The 26,378-nt window shown below is 49.2% G+C and overlaps 3 protein-coding genes across 3 annotated transcripts in view; all 3 read right to left on the bottom strand.

Moving 5' to 3' along the window:
• Nucleotides 1–512: 512 nt before the first annotated feature.
• LOC135809985 (DBH-like monooxygenase protein 2) lies at nt 513–2,912 on the bottom strand. Its single transcript, XM_065323437.1, has one exon. It carries the CDS (start codon nt 2,800–2,802, stop codon nt 1,045–1,047), a length of 1,758 nt encoding a protein of 585 aa, XP_065179509.1. The 5' UTR covers nt 2,803–2,912; the 3' UTR covers nt 513–1,044.
• Nucleotides 2,913–6,247: 3,335 nt separating this feature from the next.
• LOC135809984 (uncharacterized) lies at nt 6,248–10,286 on the bottom strand. The gene is made up of 2 exons (XM_065323436.1): nt 8,046–10,286; nt 6,248–7,058 (listed from the first exon to the last, which is right to left on the bottom strand). The coding sequence occupies exons 1-2, from the start codon at nt 10,185–10,187 to the stop codon at nt 6,534–6,536; spliced, it is 2,667 nt and encodes an 888-aa protein (XP_065179508.1). The 5' UTR covers nt 10,188–10,286; the 3' UTR covers nt 6,248–6,533.
• Nucleotides 10,287–11,201: 915 nt separating this feature from the next.
• LOC135809983 (usherin-like) overlaps nt 11,202–26,378 on the bottom strand; it is a 42,265-nt gene continuing 27,088 nt past the window's right edge. Inside the window, exons 20-30 of the mRNA XM_065323435.1 lie at nt 24,845–24,929; nt 24,466–24,532; nt 24,087–24,152; nt 23,269–23,380; nt 17,647–21,849; nt 15,945–16,162; nt 14,990–15,199; nt 13,918–14,016; nt 13,062–13,324; nt 12,425–12,535; nt 11,202–11,774 (exon numbers count right to left, since the gene is read on the bottom strand). Coding sequence (XP_065179507.1) covers nt 11,685–11,774; nt 12,425–12,535; nt 13,062–13,324; nt 13,918–14,016; nt 14,990–15,199; nt 15,945–16,162; nt 17,647–21,849; nt 23,269–23,380; nt 24,087–24,152; nt 24,466–24,532; nt 24,845–24,929 — 5,524 coding nt within the window. The 3' untranslated portion in view covers nt 11,202–11,684. The remainder of the gene's footprint in view (nt 11,775–12,424; nt 12,536–13,061; nt 13,325–13,917; nt 14,017–14,989; nt 15,200–15,944; nt 16,163–17,646; nt 21,850–23,268; nt 23,381–24,086; nt 24,153–24,465; nt 24,533–24,844; nt 24,930–26,378) is intronic.

Here is a 26,378-nt window from a genome sequence, read left to right as displayed (position 1 = left end):
GCTTCCAGTCGAGTCTCACGCGAACCGTGAAAATTTTATGTAACATAACATCTTTTTTCTTTTATAATGACGCCAATTTTTGCCACATCCTTTTCCTCGCGCTATTGAAATGTTGTAACTCCATCACCTCTGCCCTCTTTTCTCAAGACCCTCCGTATATATTCTAGTGAATGCTAGTCTTGGTCATGCTGTCTGATGAGTGTTTCACACGAAACTCTGAGTAACGGCGGAAAAGAACTTGGTTGTGAAATTGCGGTGTGATCATTGTATTACTGGCTCTGTCCACTGGTCATAGAACACTATGCAGCCTTAGGACCGTCTCCGTAGGCTTTTTGACAACTGTCTAGAGTCATAATAATATAATTATAGCACTTGAGAAACACAACACTCAACAGTTGAACAACCAAAATTTAATGAGTACGTTTCGCTGGTGGCAAGTCACCATGGTCACATCCCACGCCTGTCTTCAAGACCACCCCTGACCATAAGTGTAGCAACTGAGCCATGTACACTTCAATCTTGGTGGTTTCTGACAATATTGTTCTCCCAGAACAAAAGCTGGTATTTATACAAATCCGATAACTTAGTCAGCGTGATCGGTGCATGAATAATAATCGAAGACCGAATAGAATTTGAAGCAGAAGCGAATCCTTAGGCCACTGCGTGCTTGGATGGAAACAAATTATTACGACGGAAATCAAGAAGAAGTTTCAGATGACCATTAGTTATGTTGCAAATAATGAAGGGATGTATGGAAAGATATAGCTCACACGGGCATACTCATAGCAGTATAACGCCACATGTAGCTTCAAGGGATATGCATTGTACGTCAACGCCCATCATATTACGGAGAGGTTCCGCTGACCATGTGGACAGAAGACAAACGCACCAATGATGTAACGTACATGTAGCTGAAGAAACGAGAGACAAGTGAAAACAGCATAATGCCGATAACGTTAGAATCATCAAGTAGCAACATGGAAGAAATAAGACTTCCTCAAACAACACTTTTCAGTGAACTAGTCCAGGGTTTAGATCATAGTGCTAGACAATCAACAAGCGGAGTGATGCCATTATGATAAACAGTGGACAGCTCGTGAGGAGGGTGCTAGAACCACTGTTCAGCTGTTGTACCTCCTCCTCAACCATACCGACTGTTTGGCAATGGCTGACCACGTCATCCAGGGTGGATGTCCTCTGCGACACGAGGCTGTCCAGCAGCTTCCACTCCTTGCGATGCCTGGTCTTCTGGCATGGGTCTCTGTGCGCCTTTAGGATGCGTGACACTTGCGCCAGGCACTGAGACGTGCACACCGGACGAGCATTCCGAGTAGTCGCTGTGCCCCCGCTGCCGGTCGGTTGGTCTTGCGCCTGCTTCGCTTGTTCGGCGGCGGCGGCATGCATGACGTCACTGCACGCGTGCATGGCGTTGTTGACGGTGACGGTAATGTTCTCGAAGTAATGGAAAAGACTGCAGCGAGGACCGTCCACGGTTGTCGTGTCGTAGCAGAGATCGTTCTCGCCGTACTGATAGCAGTTCAGAGCTCCGCGACTGGGGTAGTATCGAAAGAATCCGAAACACATTTCATCATACGATCCGTATCCCCAGTATGTGGAGTCGTTCCGCTCCATACTATTGAAGGTGCACGATCCTACGAGTTTGTCGCCAGCCTCCAAGTCGATATAGTTCGGCGAGGGGTAGTCGTACGTAGCCGGGGCGTTATAGTTGTAAACTTTGTCATTCAGGATCCGTTGGCGGTGCCCAGTGGGCTTGATCAGGTCTACGAGCATGGACTTTCCCAGGAAGTGCATGTGTGGCGCACCGGTGATAAGCTTCACGGGTCCCTGGTCCAGTAGTGTCTTGGTGCAGCCGCTGCTACAGCCGAAGGACGCCTCCACAGCCGGCTGTTGCGACGGGATGTTGAGATTCAGCTGCCCCACGGAGATGAAGCCCAGATCGTACTTCCTCGGTTTGCTGGTGTAGTACATTCGAACACCGGACATGTCGCGATAGCCGGCAACCTTGTTCCTGTTAGTCCAGTGGAGCTGTAGTTGAACATATCGTGGATGTTTCCCGCCGAATGGGACTCCAGTGTCCATGGGGAAGCACTCATCGCCCATTCCGAATGACCATCCGTAGACAAGTCTCTGGCAGTCTTCATGGTTGCTGAACGCCTCGAAGCCTTTGCCGGTTGGACGAGGCCTATCACAGCTGTAGACGAGGAAGTGGTGGATAACGTTGACGTTGTCCAGGATCGGTGCAAATCCAACTGCATGATACTGGCGATCTGCAGGCAACTCGAAGTTCATGTTATAGTACGTAGTTTCCTTGGCGGGCACTATGGTGTCTTCAGAACCGTTCGCAGCGCGTAGGTCAAAGTACTTCACGCCCGGGGCGTCGAATGCCTTGCAGCGCTTGAAGAATCGCGTACAGTCTACCCGGCTGGAATCAAACCCTGGATGCGTGATGTTGGTGGAGCGCTGTGCAGATTGCCCAGGCTGCCACTTGCAGTCGGGATCGCCCAACTCTTGCCCATTGGTCAGTCCGTCCTTATCGGAATCGGCACGGCAGAGACTGTCGGTCCAGGCGTGGCCTGTCGCCTGGAAGTCCAATCCGAACGGGTTGCGAGCGTCGCCGCCTTGATCACTGTTGTGCCCCACGCCCGACCAGACTTTGTTGGCATCACAGGGATGTTGAACAGCGAATCCGTTAGGGATTCGTGAGCGATAGGAAGCAAAGCCCAGTACTTCTGTTACCGTCACAACCGCCAGTACAGCGAACAAGGTGAGGGCAAATGCCATGGCTCTTCAGGAATAATCTGTATTTCAGGATTTCCCAAAGTCAAGCTTCAAGCAAATTGTAATAATTATAGCCCTGTGCAGCGAATCTTTTCCTACTTTCTCTTCTCTTGAGACTCTGAAGGTATGACTTGGAGAGGATCACCGCTTCGCTTTTATTCTCGCTCAGCCCGCCAAGTTGGCCAATTCTCCACCGCAAACATCTGGGCGATGTTACGATGTCGGTGTGTGGGTGGTGCATAAACACGGAGAAAACTGCTGTAACTGCGCGCGACATGTGTTCGTCTACTCTGGTGTCAACACGATCTTGTCCGGATCGGACTTCAGGCTAGTCTCTGTCAAGTTGATGTGCAGTCCATGTAGAGGGGACGGTTTCAAATAGGACACCGGTTGCAAACCGGAACGGACTCAATATTCACTTTCTCTCTTGGTATTTTGATTAGAAAACATATGTCACAGTGAGACTACTATTGTGTTATACTCCGAGCCAAAATTTCATGGCTCTGCGATGACCAGAAGCGCCATATCAAGCAGGTGAGTTTTTGACGTGTTGCTTCGCACTGCGACTTGAGTTTTACGACTTTCAAAAAATCAACTTCTTGTCGCAGGTAAACAGCGGCTCGCCTCTCGCCAATAAAGCACCGCATACCAATCAAAACTAATGGAAGCACACACAAGGCTTATTGTTACTCTATACTGGCCGTCGTGGAGCGATAGCAATTACCTAATTTCAGACCCAGAGTAAATTTGACGTGCACTCTAAAACGTGTCCGGTTTGGAGCCACCTCTGATTTGAACTTTTTTGAAGCGAAAAATTGGGCAACTTGGAGGCAATGGGTCAACACAAAGGAGTGGCTCAGTTCGATTGACTCTGGCCCCAGAGCAAACTTCAACATGCCAGTTTCCTTCCACAAACATATTTCGAGTGAAAAATCAACGCTGATGAACGGTTTGGGTCTATACAAATTTGGCTGTCAAAACGTCCCGGTATCGAGCCGTCTCCTCTACATGCATGTCATGACGGTTCAGCTGGCTATGCGGCACAAGACAGCGACTGGCCGACATCATGGTCGGTGCTGATCCATGACGTAGAAGTTTGATCCGGGATGCGGTGCAGTGATAAACTGACAGTAGACTCCTGGTGACGCAGTCCCCCCATGCCTTCCACCATGTACCACCTACTACTGCCTACCACTGCCTACCAGTACAACCACCACCCACCACCCACACTAGCAGGCGTAGACTCGTATTCGTAAACAACCAAACAGACTAGACGGAGCATGATCAGTGTTGATCACGTGCACGACGGCCTGATAGCTAGCTGACACAGGCAGACCAATGCCCGGTATCCTTGCCATGGCATTAGATACGAGTATGCGCACAATAAAAGCACACTTCAGAATCAGGCCCACTACATGTGTGCAGTGCACGTGCTGTAACAAGGGAACCAATAATGGGGGTGATAGTAAACCATTGTGAACATTGCCAAGCATAGCACACAGTAGCACTACAACGAGTGCTGAGATTCTACGACACCCGTTACTATGCAAGGCTGAGGGACGTCACTACTGTAGTCGCACCATACACTGTGGCATGCCCTGGTCGACCAGTGCGCAGTTGGATTCTTCTTTTGCTTGTTCCCTTACCCTTTGGCCTTACCCGGGGGGGGGGGGGGGGATCATTGACTGCATGTCTGTGAGTGCAAAGGGTGAAAGAAAACACTGGGCCAGAGAACTAGAAGGAGAAGAAAAATTAATATGAACCGGCATAAACTCTAAACAGTGGACATTACTCCTCTGGTATTTACCAATGTTGGGCGAGCCGGCAAAAGGCACTGGCATGACGACTCACGCATGAACAGCGCCATTCACTATGATTCAGGCTAGATTCAGTGCGAACAGGGAAACTGCATGTATTATCGTATCTGTGTCCCATACCCAGACCAACGTCACGTTTAAACATTGGACTGCATGTGAGCTCTCACGTTGCTGCTGTCACCTCTGGGTGACGGAATAAACACAGCAAGTAAGTTTTTGTTCCTTTAGGCGGAGCGGGAAGGACGGAGCAAACCACAGCGCTACAAGTGCACGGACTGTGGTAATCGTGGCCATAAAAGCCCTTCTGTTTGCTCGTTATCACGCAACTGCGTGGGTTTTTCGGACAGCATAGTCTTTCCACGCGACATGTGTGTGTGTGTGGGGGGGGGGGGGGGGTGGGCCTGGTCAGGTGCGCAGCTGACGGATGCAGCTGACAAGTGACTTTGACGACAGGTATGACGTGCAACACGATACCGACAACACCCACCCACCCACACACACACACACACACACACACACACACACACACACACCACACACACACACACACACACACACACACACACACACACACACACACACACACACACACACACACACACACACACACGCTCTGTGACATTGTGTGCATCTCCACATCCACATCCCACACAAACAATTCCAGACTATGACAGTTGAGCTGTGATATTGTGAAGCCAGGAGACTGCACCCCACTCATTATCACCTGTCCACAGTCAAGCTTGTCTAGTCCATCATGCTTGTAACAGCGTGTAGTGAGATGTCGAGACCTGTATTCATACGTGGGCGATGATGCACACCGGGCTTGTATTCGCACAGCTACCGAGTTAGAACACCATTAGCAGCACGCCAACAGCGGTTGTAGGGCTCCCATGCTAGGACCTGCAACGAGAAGAACATACGAGTATCAATGGGAATGGTTTATATCCCTATCCATCACATCCTCAGGAATACAAAGGTGTTGTCTAGAGCAATCCAACGATAATATGTTTTAGAACCGGAACGTCTTCCTGCGCCACAGTAGGGCGACTCTGCGCGTATTCTCCCTGTCGCCGTTATCGCTGTCCTCTGCTTCGTTTCAATCACCCTCGTGAGTTGAGTCGGTCCCGTGCCATCATGACACCATTCTTCAGACTCTAGCTATTGAAAACTCCAACACCTCCTTAACCCCAGGGATTTCATCGGCAGCTCTCATTTTCCTGGCACGCTTGCACTGGCAGGACTCCAATCGTCTATCCGTAGCCCTTCACATTTGCCTATCCTTTCAACCATTTCTTCCAGTTAGACAGGCAATACTAGTAGGTATGTGTATGTGTGTGTGTGTGTGTATGTCATGTACTACACGTGTATGGAGGGAGGAGCGGTCTGTCAATAGGGCTCAATGAAAGTGAAGACGTGGAAAGTCAACAAATAACGACTTCTGGGGCAAATACTTAGATACACTTTGACCATAGAGAACTACAGTATTGGTTGGTAGGCCCTTCGTACCGCATGCATGCAGGTGTTATTTTTCTGCAAAGGTTGGGTCCCCGACCGGGAGGGCCTAGCCCCGCCACTGCAGCCAAATGAATCACCCTGGTGTGAAGGAAGACCACCACCCAAACTTGCCTGGATCCATACACAAAGTACATCCAAAAGCCAGCGTTGCCATGACTCGGGCTGTGACGTAGCACTTTCAAGCCCGATTTAAAAAAAATTCTGGAACTCATGGAACCTGCAAACTTTAAAACGTAGAAGAATGAAAAGCATCTGAATCACAAAATTCTTGTAAATTTGCAACACATAAAATAAGGAGAAAATCTCAATGGCCATTTGCACGAACTAATATTGGAAATTTTATCTATCACCCGATGCGCACTTCATAGTGATCATTATGGTGGATTTGTATGAGGTGTGTGTTCAGTCGATCTCGAGCAAGGTGCTGATCTCATGGAGCAGGACATTGTCCTCTGGGTACTTGGCAGCTGTAGTGCCCGGGTCATTACCTTGCTTCTGCCAGTCTGCCAGCGACATGCGACACTCGGTTACGCTGCCAGTCGGTGTGTACACACTGTTGTCATGGACGACGGTCTTGCCGGGCCCGGAGCATGCCGGGTTACCATAGTCACCGTCTCGCGTCTGGACGAGCGTGTTGTTGTAGAACATGTCCACGTGCCCTTCTCGCTGGCCGCAGATTCCAAATCCATGGCCGACATACGCGTATATGTTGTTGTGATGGTGGTTGTCGTGGCCGTTGAAGTCGTTCTTCATCCCATTCCCGCTGTACACGAACACGTTGTGATGGGTTTCGTAGTACGCCGAGCCGTCATCATTGTCGATGCCTTCCTGGCTATCGTAGTTATCCAGGATGTAGTTATAGGCAATGTTGTCAAAACGCTTGGTGGTTGTTGGTTGGCCGGCTTCGTCCAGAATAAAGGTGAACACCTACAGCACATGTACATGTACACGGATGGCATAATACAGTATACAGTGCAGACCAAACAAATTATTACTCTTTACATGCGGTGAAACACCTGCATAGCCTCGTAGCGTCGAAGAGACGTATAACTCTATGCTTTACACCATAGCCAAAATGCTCTACACTATAGTCAAGCACAAACACCTGCAATATAGTGCAATGTAATGCTGGATTCTCGTAGAAAGATATCCCACCAGTCTCCAGCCGTCACCGTGGACAAGGCTTGGACTATTCAAGATGGATTCAACATAGTCAAATGTATGTTTCATATCCACAGTCGGAAAACAATGTCTAAGAGTTGAAAATCTGCAACAGCGCATTCAAATTATGCAGTACACCCCAGCAATGGAAACGATTTCCAACTCTAACCAGAGAAAAATAAGCAAAATTTCGGCTCCGCACAATTTTGGCATTTCACGATTTTCGGCATTCCGGCAGCGATTTATTTTTGATAAGGGGTTAATACTAGTACATCACCAAAGCCGATGTGAAAAATTTCATCTGCCAGCATATTAATCTTGGCGTTTTAGGTCAGCACCAAATATGGCTGGAATTGACTGATGATCGTGACTACGTGAAGCTCGGAGTTGCAACACAGATCCCCCTCTCTCTCTCTCTCTCTCTCTCTCTCTCTCTCTCTCTCTCTCTCTCTCTCTCTCTCTCTCTCTCTCTCTCTCTCTCTCTCTCTCTCTCTCTCTCTCTCTCTCTCTCTCTCTCTCTCTCTCTCTCTCTCTCTCTCTCTCTCTCTCTCTCTCTCTCTCTCTCTCTCTCTCTCTCTCTCTCTCCCTCCCTCTCCCTCCCCTCCCCTCTCGCTCATATCACCAATATGATTCTCTCACACTCCCTCCCCCCCCCCCCCTCTCTCTCTCTCTCTCTCTCTCTCTCTTGTGTGTATAGCCAAAACTGAATAGCTGCCGGAATTTTGTAGATTACAGTAGGTGCCTTTCTCTTACCTGCCTGTCCCAGCTGTTGAACGGTCCGTGATCTCCGGACTCGCGACAAGTATTGAACAGAACATTCTCTGTCAAATTACTTCCGCCACCGAAACCGTCATTGAAGTTCACACCAGCACGTGGACCGTTGTAGTGAATGTTACCGTGGATATTGTTCATACAGGACTTGGCTTGGAAGTAGAACGACGATTGCTTCTCCCAGATTCCCAGTTCATGAACTAGGTTGTAGGTGATTTGATTGTAGCGAGGGTGGTTCCCGTCCGTACCGTCCCAGCCGACGCCAGGAACCTTAGGCACACCACTGGTGTATCCCCACGACGCAATGGCACTGTCTCCGATCCAGACAAACTCTGACCTGGTTACGGTTGCGTAGCGATTGTAGCCGGATATCATCACTCCAATGCCGTCAAGCCGCTCAAAGATACAGCTGTCAAACATGACGTGCTCAGTGCCCTCCAAGAATATAGCACCTGTACGCTGAAGTCCCCAGTCTCCGCCCGATGGCACGCCATGGGGCTCTAGGTATGTGTAGGCAGTGTCTCGAAAGTTGATTCCCGTGAAGCTGATATTCCTGACAGGCAGCTGTTGCGTACCAGTCATATTGACCAGTACTTGGTTTTGAACAACCTCAAACACTAGATCAGCCGGTGGAGCACCCGTGCCATTGTGGAAGTAGTAGAGCATCTGTGTATGCTCATCATAGAACCACTCCATTGGGAAGTCGAGTTCCTCAAAGACGTTCTCAATATACATTTCAGCGTGCTTGGGATCCCCCTCAGCACCCTGAAATCCTCCCTTGTCAAAAGTAAAGTTTGTGCTGGTCTCGTCATAAGACTTGATCGAGTACATAAGGCTGAACCAGTGAGCGGTACGCCAGCAGTGAACAACGGCGGTCGTTGGATCCTTGTACGGCATATTGGGGAACATGGAGGGATCGCCGACAAAGCCGGATGGATGCGATGGCATGTACACGCCATGCCCTCGCACCACGTCCTTCGGAGATGCCCAGTAGCTTGCAGGTGGATCGTACTCTGAGCAGGGTCCACCCACACCCACCGTGTAGTACTGATACGAATCGGAAGTGTTTCGGAATGGAGTGGTCGGTGCCACTGTGTAATCGGGCTCAGCGGGCAGCGTGTTTGGCAGGTACTTCGGGTGCAAGGTGGACCCAAATCCTTCCTCTGGATTCGCGTTTGGGAATCGTGCACGAATAGCCCTGGAACCATTCACACGCAGGCCTTTGATGGAGGCGATTCCCAGCCCGGACAAGTCAGCCACATAGACATTTGGACCGAACACTTTGTGCCCGCTAACAATATTCTTATCGGCGTGTAAGGCCCACTGATGGTCAAACCGGAACCAACATTGATTCACGTAACCTGGGTGCTGCGCACACCAGATGAACGTGTTGCACGACCCATTCTTCTGACATGCAGCTTCACACAACTCCCAGGTACTGTACGTGCCATTGTTCACCAGATTTTTGCTGGGCGCCTCACCAAAGAAGGCGTTCAGGTTGGTAACAACATCCCACTGTACTCCAGGTGACACGTTATAGGCTTTCCACTCAGGTGTAATGAGTCTGGCTCCACTCAGCCAAACCTCTGCTCCCTGGTAATTCTGAAAGGACAGATTATTGTCCGCTGATCCAAGACTTAGCGCTTCATCACTCATGTAGTACGTACCCGCCAGCAGCAGTACTGTCACTGGTCTTTCCACTGAACTTCCCCTTGATACCTCTACGGCTTTCTGGATGGTTTTGAACGCTTGATTGGGTGCTGTGCCACTGTTAGTATCAATACCGTGGACTGTATCTACGTAATACTGACTTCCAGATTCGGGAGTAGGCACGAATGGGATGTTACGAGGGTGTCCGTCTCCATTGTGATATCCATCCTTACTCAGCAGCTCATCAGGCAGCGAAACATTGCAATGTTGGGCTTCCTTTGCTCCGTTGAGAGCGTCTGCAATCTGCTGGAACGCGTGGGTGCTTCTCCAAGGCTGCAGCTTGTGTGCGTATTGCAGCATTTGCTGTCGCATGGGACAGTCGAAGGTCGTCTGGTCGGCCGTTGCCGAATACGTTAGCACAGACAGCCACCAACCCAGGAGGGCGATGAATGCGGGGGAGCGAATAGTGGCCATTTCGTCCGCTCAGCGAATAGCTCCACCAGAACTAACTAACTTACTTAGAGAGAAGCAGATCAAGTTACCTAGACTTTGAACTCTTGTAGCTCGGCGTGTGCGTGTACCGTCATGCACCAGAAAGTGCCCAGGCTAGATCTCTCCTATCTTCTGTGCGTTTATTGTTTGTAATAATTTTAGCATGCACTGCACTTGACACGAGCTGAGTCTGTTTGCTGACACTTGACAGGCTACCATCGGCGCAGCACAGTACAGACGCGCTGCCTCACCTCTTCTGCAAGGTTTTTGGTTGGTGAATGGTGACCGGTGACGGACAAGTAAAGCCCTCGGTGTCAACTTGTAATACTAATAGTAATACTTGGAAGCATAGTAGTGTCTATGGTCAATAATAATGGATAAGCGAGTACTGCAGTGTATGATCATGCCATGGCACTTTGGCAGGGCCAGGGGCCTGGCCGAGTCCTGATTTGGACTCTCCCCTCGATATCAGAGCGTAATCAGGAATTATTATGAACTCAGTTTGAGAGATGCCATATGCCGGCGCTACACTACACAGTCTACAGACTGCAGCTGACCACGGTTGACCACGTGAGCAACTGTGTGATCGCGTGGTCTCTTACCCGCGAAGTGTCATTGAATCTAGATCTACTCAGTAGTACTAGTCACTAGTACTAGTACTGGTAAGAGTAAAATTAAAATAAGGGGGCATACTCGACTTGGTAGATCTACTAAGTACTAGTACTAGCAAGTCTGTACTGTACTAGTACTAGTGCACTGACCGACTATGCATGTGGATTGTGGGCGACCTTGGGAAGACGCCAATGTCATGGCAATCCAATGGCATGGCAATCATGGTAACACGTGGGTTAGAAATCACGGGTCGCTTTCAAGACTCCCTGCCTGGCTTGGGCCAGGAGTTGTGGTTGCAACCGGTCATTTTTAGATACGTGCTCGCTTCCTGTGCTCGGAAACAGGGTTTAGATGAATGCAGATCCAATTATTTCAAAACTAAAGTAATTGTGTCCGGTATTTTATTAACTTCAAAAATAGTTTTGATAGCACTGCGAATAATTTACACCAAGTCATAATATGCATGTACAGTCATGTACATAGTTCAAGGGTCTCAACATCGTACAGGAACGCACGTGACTAACAAAGCGGCATTTCAACAACGACTTACACCGCTGCAGTGTGTGCAGGAAGCTCAGGGAGAGGCATGAATAAAACTGAAGCGGGCGGGGGTTGCAAGAATGAAAAAGAAAGAAGCCTAATCAAACTGATAGAAATGATTTCCACCAGTCACGAAGGCGCACCACCTTCACTGTAAGTGTCCACACAACGGTCATAAGCATGTTCAGATTGTCGCCGCTCTCAAGAATGAGACAAGCTGCTTATGGAAGAGCTTGACGAAGTGTAACGGTTTTGTGGGTCTAGGAGAGATTTACGTCAAGATGCCAGCAGCTCCGCTGGTAGGCCCATCTACAGTGTACTCTGTGGCTATATCTGGGTGTCTTTCAGGAGAGGGCCTTCGTACCCACTTGTATCCATGGCAACACTGTTCACCTGTCCCCGGTGATTTCCACTGACCTGTAGGTATGAAGAAGAGAGGGAGAAAAAAGAATTCTCTTTCGTTTACATTAGTGGTGTGCATGGGTAGTTGGGTACAGTGCACGTGTACAAATTCATGTCTCTACCCAGTGAATATGGGAAGGGGTGCATTGTGGTGCTACCATGGAAACATTGCCCGATCGGGTACCCGTGCTAACCGTCGAAAACTACCTGAACCCGATACCTGAAGAAAAATGCTGCCTGACTCAGCCCTAGTTTATATACAGCTATCTACAGGTGATAGCATAGCAACTGCAAACACACATAGAATGACAGGACAGTACGCCCAGTCCTCGATGTTTGAGCCCATTAATTTAAAAAAAAGGGGCTCGTCAGAGGTGTATAGCACTGTATCTAGCACAATAGCTCGCGCATGGTGTACATTTGAAAGAAAAATCGTACATCGAAGCACAAAATCTGCCGGGGTTATCAGCACGAGTGAATATTCACTTTGGACAGAGGAGGCAACCGTTGGTGTCCATGCTTCGCTGGGTTATTGTACTCAGCCTTCAGGAGCGGAGCTTCAGTTCGCCAGTGATGGCAAAATGCACCTTTCACTGCGGCAGTGTTGATGCTATACTAAAGCATGCTAAGACTAGGCCGTATATGTACGCCTTGTCCAACCCTACCTCATGCCATGGGCTATCGTATTCATCTTCGTTTTCATTGTAGATGTTGACATTCGTTCTCAGGAGAGCAACATTACCAGGGTCCTTTGAACCGGGTGGGCTGGATGTGGGCTGATGTATGAACACAAACACAAACAACACAATATGTCACAGAGCAAGTACATGAGTACATACTATAATCGGAGCAAAGGCATGTACAGTATACATGTACAGCATAACCAAATGAGCAGTATGGTTGGGGAGCAATTACGGGTTTTCAAAGTGAGTTAGAGCTGACATCAGGCCACCACCACGGCTCTTTTCCCATCACTTAAAAATATCTAGATGGTAGAGAATAACACAATCCAACTTTGTACTATGATGCGTGCAAAAGTACTTCTAAGTAACATATTGTGTGTGTAGCTACAAACGAGTACACATATCGCCTCTAGGCGTTGCGGCTACAATCCTAGTGTGGCCAGAGGGATGTGGGTGGTGGCCTAGCACAAGCGAGACGTTCTGAGCTGGTCTTGTTTCTAAACCCAATTGTGCGTGCAGCCGCTGGCAACACAGATGTGTGAACTTTAGTGGGGTCTTTTTTTTCCATGCACACGTGTGTGGCACAGGCAGACATTGAATGTGGAGTTGCATGGCTTACTATTGTGGAGAAGTCACTTGCTGGGAACGATTCAGGCCTTGCCTTTGACCGGCGGTTATTGTAGCTTTTCGGCGACGCTGACCCTGGCTGAATGAGCGGATTGGGAGAGTACGTGCGACCATCGCTTGCGGTTGCTTTCGACGGCCGGTGCAGACAGAAGATCAGGGTGATGAGAAGCACTACGCCGACAAGAGCCATTCCCACGATGAACCCTGTTGTCTTGTAGGTTGGCTTGGAAACCTCTTCCGGCTCGGTCTCAGCAGCTGCAGAGCACGAGCAGAGCAGGCCAGATTGCAGAGAGTAACACAAACATGAAAGCTGCAAGGAACTGCTGCATTGAGACAGAACAATAGCCAGGCCGGGGTCTCCCAAACAAGAAGATTGCAGTACACATTGGATTGGCAAGGCCTAGGAATAATCCCGGAGAGATCAGTCTGTCCTACTCTCAAAAGTATATAGGATCACTGTAGCATACTGGCGCTATTGCTCGCTCCAGCAGTCGACATTGGCAAACAATTTGCTGCATTCGAATGTGCTGGAAGTTCTGACGCGGGTTAGGAACATGCCTATTGTGCCTGCGCGAGTGCGTTTACACGAATAGGTGCAAACAGGAATGAGTTCAATGGTCACGAGATAACAGGTTGGTTGGTGACCTGATGGGTGAACTATACTATACGTGACGTTGCAGCAAGCATTCAGCAAAGACGATTTCTAGTATGCGTGTAATGTTTCGGTTGGGATCAATAAACGATGCTGGTTGCAATGTAACGGGTAAGCATTTGACTCCTTCCAATGAAAGCACAGGTCACTGCAATTACAGCAGCAGTGCACAGGTCAGCGCTGCCTTGTTGCTTACTTGGTGATCGTGTGGTCGGCACTGGGATGTGGACATAGAGCGCCCGTGTCTGTACCTCTGCGAAAGAGCCCATCTTGAGAACCACACTATAAGAGTAGTCTGCAGGGAAAGCAGAGTAGTGGAGTAAAGCACACAAGGCAGGCCCACACAGGTGTTGACTGGGCGAGTATACGTACACCAAGGCGCTTACAGCATGGACATGCGCACACAATACCGTATTCTCTGAGGTATAAGCCGCACTTTGTACGCTCAAAATTCACCCAAAAAAATGGGGTGCGGCTAATACTCTGATGATCAAACTGACGATTGACAAATAGGGTAGATGTCTGTATTTCGTGGCAAAAATGGGGGTGGGGGCTTATACTGTAGTAATCCGGATAATACGGTAATCAAACCAGCCTGTTGATCCATTACTCAAAAAGAATAGGTTTGTGATTTGTGAATTTCGTTTAGTCTAGAGTTGCCATATTCCTGAATAAAATAGACTTGACCGGAAATTCCATCACCATCGTCATGTCTAATTGACTGTTGTACTAGTAGCCCAGAGACTGCTGAGAGTGTTGTGAGGGAGCATGGAGAGAAAAGACTTGTGAGTAGAACAAACCAGTGTCAATTGTTGCAAGCATGTTTGTCTCTTGCAGCGTGTGCCTTGTCTGTCTCACGTTATTGCGTACATGCAATGTGTGACTTGCCGTCCTCTGACAGGAAAAAGAGTTGATGTGTGACTAGTCCCCCCCCCCCCCCTTCCTTCCCACTCTCATCCCAACTCCCCACCTGATAAACTGATCTGAAAGGTAGTCCAGTGTGGCAGTTTACAGTGCTGGGTATAGATAGATAACATCTTCCGGTACTCCACACACAACGAGTATACAGTCAACTTCGCTAATAACGACTGCGGATATAACGAAAATTCGCGAATAACGACAGAATTTTCATGCCCAGAGCAAAGTCCCATCTGCCTGTATACATTATAATGAGACTTTGGGTTTAAGGATACTTCGTGAATAACGACACTTTTCTGATGCCCCGCCGAGTGTCGTTATACGCAAAGTTGACTGTGCTCTTCACTTACTCAGGTCATATTCCCGGTTAGTCACGACTGAGGTGGTTTCCAGCGCAGTGTCGACCACTGCCACAGTGATCTGGTTTTCCCTCAATACGTATCTGACAAACTGATTGCCGTTGTAGCGGAATGCACCAGACCAGTCAAGGATGAAACTTGCACCCTCGCCGACGGTCCTGTTGCTAGGGGCAACGTTCAACTGGCCAATCACCTCGGGAGCTATAGGGAAACAATCAAACAAACATGCACCACGCACACACACACACACACACACACACACGCTTGTGAACATGCACGCACACACATACGCACGCGCGCGCATGCGCGCACACACACGCATGCACACACACACACACAACTTCCATTTTAATATTCGGAAAGGAAATAAGGGGAAACATTAGAAATGCCTATTGAATACTTAGTACCAGTACCCAAAGCCGAGCAATACGTTCAAAAGACACACGTGCACCGTACATCGGAACAGCTAGCTTGATCGATTAGCACACGGGCTGGACTTCGGTTTGGACGTCGAATGTATGCGTGAAGGTCGAGTCCGGCATGACGTCACTCGGTACTTCGGGCACCTTCTTTTTTAAGTTCTCACCCACTCCCAGTCATCGCAGATAAAAACGAAGTACACCGTCGTGATCAGGAGCCCAAAGACTGCAAGATAAGACAAAGAATTATTTTGGTGACAGCTCCTCCTTAAAATGAGTGGTCAAATCTACACCTAAAAGCTTGATACAGTCAGACCTCGCTTGCCCGGTCCTCTTTTATCCGGATCCCTCGCCATCCGGAATAAAATCGTTGGCTACCGATTTACAGCATATGTCATGCATACATACAGTATGTGTGTTCGATTATCCGGTTCTCTCGACCATCCGGATACTTTTGTGGAAAACGGATGTGTGCGGTTATGCGAGGTCTGACTGTACACACACAGACTGTTTGCTAATGTTCATACCTGCTGGCAGTGTTCTGAGCAGCGGGCTTCTGGAGCTTGTCACGCTACCAGCACTATTACTGGCTTCCAGCTCGTAGAAATATCTCGTGAACGGTAGGATGTTGAGCACGTCTCGTTGCAATGAGAGCCCCTGGTAAGCCAGTGTCCTTGGTGCGGAACATACGCGCTCTGGAAATCCTGGCTCGCCTTCACAGACGCCCGTCATGTACAGTGCATACCTGCACAGAGAGACCAAGGAGAATCCACTGAGTTGAGGCTACCTTCTCGCTTTCACAGTGAAGCAGCATAGGTGCCAAGGCCCGGCATGATTATGCATGGCCAATCGAAAGTGGGTAGCGGCACAGCTGTAGTGTTCTCTCTGCTTACAAGCAGGAGTTAAATCATTTACTGTAAGAGTTAATTTTTTTAACTTCAACGTTAGAACAATTTAATAATTGATACTTGATATTAGGGCTGAAACGATTATGTCGATAACTCGGATGTCGATCGCTATGGGCGAAATCAATAATCGTTAGCAATCTCTAACGATTATTGTATGCAAGTGTACGCACTACATGCACGGGGTTCAAGATCGGAGTGCAGTGTCCGATCGATCCGAGTCTATCTGCATGCAGCACGCGTACACACGATCTACTTGCATGCACTTCTACCTATACGCGGGAACGTGGACCGGCTGTACTGCACAACACACAATCATGATTGCACTGCATGCAGTGCAGTCCGGGAGTGTTGCAACTAACGTAACGACGTACTTACTTCCCGCTGTTCTTGCAACATTGGCGAAATGTTTGCTGATCGATTCGTTGCATGCAGCAATGGCGATCGGCTTTTGTTCTTGGTGTTTTGCTACACCAGTCGTCAGTTGTTGGAGTGAGCTCACGGAGAAGTTGGAGAGTGTTTTGTTTTACGTTTGGAAGATGTCGATGATTAGAGCTGCGAAAGTAAGCCGCGTAAAAGGTCTCCAGTGTGGGCCTCTTTTGATGATATAGGATGGACCGCTCGTCGTAAACTGTGTAGTCGTGATTTTGTCCGCCAGAGCGGAACGACCAATTTGTTTGCCCACTTGAGCTCTGCTCACAAGGAGCAACATGCGGCTGCTGTTGGTGGAAAGCCACCAGTTTCAGCGGACAACAAACGGATCGATGTTCAAACGTGTGCTGATACGAAGCCGATCTCCAACTAACGTTACTTCTTTGGCGGTGCGGCCAATATGCGAACGTGCAACTCCAGTCGTGCGGGACATCTCACGACACTGGTTATAGACTGGATAGTTGACTGGACAAGGCCCTTCTCCATTGTCAAAAAGTATCGATAAAACCAATAAATCGATCGTTAGCGTTATTGGTTAATCGTTAAGAGTTTATGAATGATCGTTTCAGCCCTACAAGTTGATATTATATTTTTCAAGGATTCTCCAGAGGGAAATGGATGCCTATCAAAGGGAGTCTCCTGGGGAAAGGAAGTGAGGGTGGCTGTTATGAGAGAGGGAGGAAGGGTCATGACATTGCACATGTTTCCCACCTAGCCAGCACAAATTTAACAATCCTGCCATCACACACCCGGCACCTATGTGAGTGTGATTTGTTTCCCAACCAGAACATCGGACCAACTAGTGATTCAGCACTCATGTGCTGAACAGCTAGCAGTGCACACAGCAGCTAGCAGTGGTCTCCAAAACACCGTGAATGATATCCTCCCTTACCTGGCGATGTCACCATTTGGTACAAGCGGAGGACCCCAGCTTACTCGCATGGAGCGGGCCAAGATGTCGGTGACAACGGGCGGATTGAGGCCGCTCGGCAGGTCTTCGCTGGTTTGCACGGCAACAGCCGTGCTATTGGTGCAGCCGACCAATGTACAGAATGACGCGACAAGACCGTAGACAGTGTGCGGTGACAAACTAGTCACAACCGCATTCAAGTTATCCAAACTGACCGAGGCACCCGAACTATTGATGTACAGGTTAAATGAGGTAATGATACCGTTAGGACTAACTGGCAAGAGAAGACTTGCTGCGATGCTGGACTTTGTTTTCTGTCCTACATTCGGCGGTGGAACATCATCGGGATTGCTTTCGGGGGTGCGTATTGAAGCCCAATTGCTTCGCACAGTACCGGCACTGTTCGACGCTGCAATGCGATATTCATAGTTGGCTACAGGTCTGACATTGGTATCTACAAACGAGTGGCTTGCTTGGCTTGGCATTGCTGCTAGAATAATAGCAATCGAAACCACGGTGACATTGCCCGGCAAGCGTGTCTCCACTTCGTACTGCGTTACAATTCCGTTGGGACTAGCCGGTTCAGACCATGTCACCGTCACGGAACGCCCTGTTGTAGAGCTAGTGAGCGGTGGCGAGAGACCCACCGGAGTGGCTTCCTGCGTGCGCACTTTCACGGGTGCACTTGCTGTACAGCCAAACCTGGTGCAAGTACTGAGGCCTAGCGTGTACTCTGTAAACGGCTGTAGTGACGTGAAGCGTGCTGTGAGCGCTGTTGTATTGATCACCGGCCCATCCTGTGTGTTTGACACAAGATAGTAAACTGACTTTGCAAACGCTTCACCAGCCTCATCCCATTCTACAAACACCGCACTAGAAGACTCTGCTGTGGCGTTGATAGCAGACACGTTCGTCGGCGGCTCAGGAAACGTACGGGCGAGAGCAACGTTCGATTCAGACACTCCGGCGAGTCCTGCAGCACGTATTGCAAACGAGTACACCGTATCGGGCTGGAGACCCAATGCTACATACGTCAAACTGTGCACAGTTGTTGCATCAATGAAGGATACAGCAGTGTCATTTTGCAATATTGCGTAGAACTGGAGAACTCCATTGGGTGATAGAGGTGCTGTGAACACAACCTGGATCTCGTCAGCCGATAGTACGGTTAGAGTTGGTGGTGCAGGTTGACTAGGTGAAGATTGCAGTGTCCTCACCTGTGCAGGCGGTGAGCGTGGAGAGCAGCCAATCACTGTGCATGCTTCCAGCTCAAAGGTGTACCGAGTGTATGGAACCAGACCTGTGATGTTGCTGGTGGTTTCCAGCCCGCTATACGCCAGGCAATGTGATCCGTTGGAACAGGGCCGTGTGATGTACAGATTAAACGACGTTATTACTCCATTGGACAGGGTGGGTACAGACCAGGCAGCCTGGACGATGAACGCACTGACAGCACTCAATGCTGGTACTGCAATGCCGGCTGGAATTGATTCAGCAGTGCGGTTGCATGCACTAATGGAATCCGAGCAGCCACCAACGTGCACACAGTACCGGATCTGATAGCAGTACAGAAGCGCTGGGGACAAGCCAGTGTCAAGGTAGTTATGCGATGACACCGCTAGCTGAGTAATTGCCGTGCGGTTTCTCAGCACATCGACCCTGGAGAAAATACCATTTGCCTGCGTTGGTGCTAGCCACTTGAGTTGTACGGAGTTCAAGGACTGAGTGATGACGTGAGGTGTTGCCAGCCCTACTGGCGGAGCAGGTAGGGTTGTCACTGGTAAGCTAAACACACTGGTAGTATTGCCTATCCGGTTGCCGCTCTGCACTGCATACCGGTACTCAGTAAAAGGTACCAGACCACTATCAACAAACACTAGAGAGACGGTCCGCCGTGGGTCCAATGTCCCTACAGATAACTGAGTGCCATTCGAGCCACGCTGCCTGATAACAGTAAACGACGTCAGAACACCATTCGGAAGGCCCGGCGGACTCCAGGAAATATTCACCGCGTAGCTGGACAGCACGGTGACTTTCGGTGGCAGCTGATGTTCGGGTTTGATTTCTGGTGTAGTGAATTGCTGCAGGGCACCATCGGTGCACCCCACTTTAGTACACACACGTAGAAACAGGTTATAGGTTGTGTAGGGGTCGAGGCGGCGAAACAAGAAACCCAGTTCTGTGCCGAGGTATTCAAGGGCTCCAGTAGCAACCAGCACACGGTACTCCGTGACGATGCCGTTCGGTTGCAAGGGCGGCGACCATGTTAGGTTGAGCCAGCTTCCCGTGACTGTATCCCGGCCTGCAATAGTGATCCTCGCCAGCTGTTCTGGAACATCCTCTAGGGTTGTGATGTTGACAGCATTGCTCAAGCCCGACCCACCTCCAGTTGTGACAGCAAGCTTAAAGCTATAGGCAGTGTAGGGCTCAAGACTGTCTACCTGTGCGGCCAGTCCAGTTGTAGTGACAGCCACCTTGAACAGATCAGCTGTGTTGGCGTTCCTCACAAGCACGTCGAAACGAATAACGACACCATTGGGGCGCAGCGGTGGACTCCACGTCAAGCCGACGCTGCGTTGTAGCGGCCGGGCTGCAGGAGATTGGACTCCCATTGGAATGCCTTCTAGCGTCCTGACCTGTTGCCAGGGACCATCGGACGTACCAGCACCATTAGTAACCTGGACACGGTACTCGTAAGCAGTGTACGACATTAGCTGAGAATCTTGGAACGTGAGTACGTTTGGTCCAAGCTTTGCAACAATACTTGATCCACCGCTTGCAGCGGCAACCAGCCTCCTCTCCACAGAGTAACATTTGATAACACCATTGGGTTCGCTTGGCATGGTCCACTGAACAACGACAGTGGATGCGTTTAGAGCTGTCACATTAGGCGGGAAATTCACAGCGGCAAGTGCTTCGGCTGTCCGTGCCGTCACCGCCTGACTCAGTGAGCAGCCAGCCACGGTGCAGAACTCCGCATTGAACGTGTAGTTTGTGAATGCGTCAAAGCCGGTCAGTGCCAGAACTGGACTGGGCAGTGCGCTCACAGTGCGTACCGCCATGCCATCAATGTACAGCGTGATGTTCGCCAGCACACCGTTAGGCTGTAAGGGTAGCGGAAATCGGAACTCGAATGCAGATGCGTTTCTAGCTAGGATTATCGGCGACTGAACTAGTCTGGGCCGATCTTCATGAGTCACCGATGATATCATTGTGCTGGTCACTGAACCAGCTGAGTTGATAGACTTAATGACATAGCTGTAAACAGTGAAGGGTGACAAGTGGATGTCGACAAAGGTTGACGTATTCTGAGGGAATTGCGCAATCTCTGATCCGTTCCGGGACAGCTTGTATGCCGTGATGATACCATTCGCCTGCATAGGAGGTAGCCATGAGATATTAACAGAACTGGACGATAGCGCGATAACCTGCGGTGCAGGCTGTAGAAGTGGTGCCGCCTCGAGAGTCCTGACTGGTAATGAGGCGGCACTAGCTGTACAGCCGATCACCGTGCACGCTTCCAGTGCATAGGAGTAGCTGGTGTAGGCTTGCAGGCCTGACACGGTGGCATTCAGAGAGTCAGCCCCGCTGAGTACAATGGGTGATGCTATTCGTGGAGTGAGCTGCTGGATCCGGTACATGGTTATAAGACCATTGGGCTGTGTTGGCCTACTCCAGGTTATATAAACTGATGTTGCGGAAACAGACATCACCACTGGTGATACAACACCATCAGGAACTGATTGAGCCGTCCTAACAACCAAGGGCGATGCAGTAGTGCATAGTTTACCCGTATTGCACACAGACAATACATAGCTATATATCGTGAACGGGCGCAACACACTGGTATCGTTATACACCGTCGTAGATGCAGATAGGCTGATCGGTGAGCTGTTGTTGCGCAATATCTGATACAAGTCCACTGGACCGTTGGGCATCTGTGGTGTGCTCCAGGACAGGGCTACGAACCGTGCACCCGTCGCTACTGCACGGGCCTGTTCCAGGCCACTCGGAACGTCCTGTGGCGTCACAGCGAACACGTATGCACCCCTCGCATCCCCTGCGCCGTTGCTGGCCACTAGTTGAAAGGCATACTGGGTGTATGCCAACAGTGTGACATCAGTGACCACAGTGGCGAGTGTTGAAGAGTTCGTTCTCACCACCACTCTTACCGGACCCAGGCACCTGTGAGCAGGACAAAAAGAGGATAATATACATTTGCAGTGAGTACTGAGGACTGAGTACGCACTACCCGAATGCCACAGCATTGCTGCTGTCGCTGCACGCGGCCTGCCGACAACCTTGCCACCAGGCGGTATCAGTGATGCAAGGCTGCTGTACCTGAACAAGGAGATCAGGCAACACCTGGGCCAAGACTCAGAAGAGCCCTGGAGCAATGCCACAGGCCAAGAAGAGGCCGAGGGCATGGCAGAGGACTTATAACTGACCATAATGCAGAAGTAAACTGACAGCAATTGCCAATCTGGACACCCTTGTACACAGGGATGAATTTGCTGTCATATTTTTGCATAGCAGTTTTTGCTATACGAAATCACAATTGTGTAGCAGTCTTTGATTTTGATTAACATTTTCCTCTGAAGGTTGGGTGTTTACCACATTGTCCTTCTTGAGAGTGATGCCTGAAAGTCCATTTGCGAAAAAACGATTGAAGGATAAATGTGCACGCAGATTCAGAGTACCGGCACCACATACACTGCACAGTATGCATGTTACTTGATAGCGCAAGCCAGGCATGGATAGTCTGTATGTACAGTCGACCTACCCTTATAACGATATTTGCGTCAAACCAAGAAATATTGTTATAGGGGTAACTGGTTCATTTCATACACATACGTCATAATGCATGGTTTTGTTCATTTTTTACTCTTCATAGCATAAAAAAACTGACGTACATGCACATTATGTACAGAGCAAGGTGCCCACTGGTGCCCCCATTGCATTTCGTCATTTCTCAGCGACTTATCCAGTGAAGCTTGCCCTACCTAGATAGTGGCCTCTGCATATTCCCTCCTATTCCCTGCTAGATATTGTTATAAAATGGAAAATGTCAATTGGTCAGCCCATTTTATATCGTTATAGGGGTAATATTGTTATAGCAATATTGTTATAGAGGTAAGGCATTGTATACAAAAGTCAATGGAGTGATTTGGTTCGGCAGAAAAATATCGTTATAAGGGTAATATCGTTATAGAGGTTATCGTTATAAGGGTAGGTCGACTGTATCGCAATTTTCTGCGAGTCACGGTGACTTTTGAGTAGCAGTAGATCAATTTTGCATTGCAAACTGCGATGCGATACAGGATAAATTCATCCCTGGTACATATAGTGGTATTCAACCACCCCCATCACCTTAGAATACGTTCAAACTTTCAGGAATGATAATTCACATTATGAAGAAGTGTTTTGGAGCAAAAACCGTTTTTCAAAATTTCACCCTATTACCATTATTTTTTGCTGGCTGCGGCTCATGCGTGTTCAAATCGCAGTGTGCAATCCACAGAGTGTAGGCTATGGTTGGTGTGACATACATCACCACTACTTATAGTTCAGGACCATTTCAAGTGCTTGTGTGAACATACTCACATATCCGATGCCGTACAGTTGATAGTAGTACCCGTACGCGGACAACAGGCCGAAGCATCTCTTACAGCAATAGAGTATCCAGTCACTATTCCATTGGCTACTGCTGGTGCACCTGCACATGTGTGACCACACACACAACACATAATACTTAGTGTGAGCGTTATGCTTACCAGCTGTCATCACTTTGTCTTCATAAACTCTCTCTCTCTCTCCCTCTCTCCCTCCCTCCCTCCCTCCCTCCCTCCCTCCCTCCCTCCCTCCCTCCCTCCCTCCCTCCCTCCCTCCCTCCCTCCCTCCCTCCCTCCCTCCCTCCCTCCCTCCCTCCCTCCCTCCCTCTCTCTCTCTCTCTCTCTCTCTCTCTCTCTCTCTCTCTCTCTCTCTCTCTCTCTCTCTCTCTCTCTCTCTCTCTCTCTCTCTCTCTCTCTCTCTCTCTCTCTCTCTGCTCTGCTCTGCTCTGCTCTGCTCTAGACTAAGCCTACCTTTGCAAGCAGTTAGTTCAGAACTAAAAGCTGCGTCTTGCAGACAGTTTTTTGATTTAGCGAAGAGGTGATACGGCTGCTAGTCATAGTCACCGGTACAGTGTAACCTTTCCTAAGCAGGTGTTCTCTAAAGACAGGTGGTCTCTAAAGGCATGTGGTCTCTAAAGGCAGGTGGTCTCTAAAGGCAGGTGGTCTGTACAAATTATTAAAAGACAGTTTGCCTCTCAAGACAGGTGGCATCTCACGATAGGTGGTCCCTTATTGCAGTGGTCTCTAAATGCAGGTTTCACTGCACTACCATAACTCAACAGGTCGGTTCTAGGTTCTAGTTCTACTTACTCCATGTTATGCTTGCTGTCTTTCTGGCTGTAAAATTCACGGCTGGAGCCAGGATACCAGTTGTAACTGCACAGAGAGTGAAGACACATCAACCAGGACAAAATATCATGCAGTCATTGTAAAGCTCTGCAGACAAGCAATTTGAGCACACATGCCTAGCTCACTCAAACACATAGCTAGCAGCACATGAGACAGAGAATTGATTTGAAGCACAGGGTGAAGCAGCGAAGAAGCCTCCACACCACTAACACAAAGCATACAAGTGGAGAGTGTGACCACCACGACTCTGCTCGGGAGCCGTTCAATAACCAGGCACGATTAAAGTTCAAGTTATTTATATAAATAGATGGTGAATGTCTTCAGCCCATTAGAGACTTACTGCCCTCAGCTGTTCGTCCGACAACTGCAGAGCTATTAGCGCAGGAAAACCGAGAGCATACCATCAACTGTAGAACACAGGAATCCACAGCAGCAGACAACTGAGCAACAGCTAAACACGCTCTCTCTCTAAGCGACTTGCACCTTCAGTGGAATACCAATAGCAATTGCCTATAATAAAAACTGGCTACGTCTGCAACCACTGCAATACCAGAATAGCTGTCTTTGAAGATCGCTCAAATCATGACCATGGCTATACGCATGCGGATTGATTTGTGTAGATATACACCCGGTTTCCTGTCCACCACTGGATCGTCCCTAAACACCGTTTTACTTTAGTACAAGTCCCAACAGCCTGGCAGTGATGATGGTAAACTCACCACATATGTGTAAGTGGAGTACGCACGCAGGCCAGTGTCGTTGAAATGTCCTGTGCCTGCCGATGTATACAGCAGAGCACCATCCCTGCAGCAGAGATTATCAAGCAGGTATTACACTTAGGTGATTTCAAAAACAGCATAACATGACACCAGCATTCATCCATATGTGGTTTGATGGGTACGCAGAGCTGGACATGCTAGAAAACTAAGCAAGAAACCGCGAATCAAGACAGAATACTCTTGGTACAGGCAAGAGTGCATAACCCCCTTGTCGGAGTCGTGGTGACGCCTGGTACCGTTCAGGTTTCAACAGGTCACATTACAGGACTGCACTTTGCGTGCATTCATCGAGCACTATACCTGTAGCCATGCATGACTGCCTCAAGCTCCATACATGTGCATGACTCATACCATAATACGATAAGGTCAAGTGTCTGACCGCCAACACGTACTCATTAGACTACGTCACGCATTCACCATTGACAGTGTTGCTTGTACTCCCTATACACATCGACGCTTGCTTATACATGTAGCTGTGTATTCTTTGTTCTACAGTCAGTTCTAGCTAGGTTCTTGATAGATTTTGCTAGGGCATTGTTAGAGTGCATCCAAGATAATCCAAGATGGAGTTGGTGTTTTGAGAGTGAGAACTCGAACCAGTAAAGTTTGTCTCCATTGTTGAACGTGGGTTCGGAAAGTATCCGCAGTCGGTATTACAGTTACGGTACTGATGCAACCTGGTTCCGGGGAATACGGAACATAGTGGTCCTTCGAGCCGGATCACGTCCACGATGGAGAAGCTCAGGCGGAGTCAGCGCACGACGAAAGGCGTCGCAGCGCCAAAATTCGGGTACACAGACACCCAGTCCTACGCTGGTGCTAGTGGTGGAGATGACAGGATGACCGAAAGTAGGAGCCAAGCCGTCACCGCGAATTCAGCTGACAGGCTCAGCGCCAGGATAGCCGTGTTACAAGCGGAACAGGCTGTGGCGGAAAAGCGGCTGGAAATCGCCCGGTTGACGGAGCAGGCGATGTCGGAAGCCGAAGGGACGTTGAGGGAAAGGTCCGTTGAGACCTCCAGCTCTCCTGCGATGCGAGAAGAAGTCTTCCAGGAAGCGGGTGAGTTGCATGAGGCGGTTGCAGCCCAAGATACGTCGCTCATCGACTTTGACGATGATGTAGTTGCACCTAGTTCAGTTGCTGTTCCAACACCAACAGAGTCACACACGGTAGTCGGTGCAGAATCTCAGCCATCAGAAGGAGAGGCTTCCCATAGATCTACGCACGTAACGTCAGAATCAGCAGTAGGTCTACACCATGCAGAGGCCTGTCAGGCTAGCACACCACCACCGGTAGACGTAGTGATAGACGCACATGTAGAGAGGGACTCAGATGTCCAGCATGTCCGTGCATTCACTCCGGCACACAGCTACCACTACCAGGCACCGCCATGCGTAGTCCAAGATCCGATTCATGAACACCTGAATGAACCTCCGTTTCATCAACCAGAACCGCAGGCACAGGCACAGACACA

Source organism: Sycon ciliatum, chromosome 2 (genome assembly GCF_964019385.1).
Source record: "Sycon ciliatum chromosome 2, ocSycCili1.1, whole genome shotgun sequence".
NCBI classification, from domain to species: domain Eukaryota; kingdom Metazoa; phylum Porifera; class Calcarea; order Leucosolenida; family Sycettidae; genus Sycon; species Sycon ciliatum.
Note: the sequence above shows the minus strand (reverse complement) of the source record. Positions and strands in the feature narration are given on the sequence as shown.

Excerpts from the sequence above, each read along its gene's own strand:
- LOC135809985 (XM_065323437.1), bottom strand. The coding sequence starts at position 2,802 with ATGGCATTTGCCCTCACCTTGTTCGCTGTACTGGCGGTTGTGACGGTA.
- LOC135809984 (XM_065323436.1), bottom strand. The coding sequence starts at position 10,187 with ATGGCCACTATTCGCTCCCCCGCATTCATCGCCCTCCTGGGTTGGTGG. Across the intron at positions 7,059-8,045 it reads TCAACAGCTGGGACAGGCAG|GTGTTCACCTTTATTCTGGA; the intron begins GTAAGAGAAAGG and ends CATGTGCTGTAG.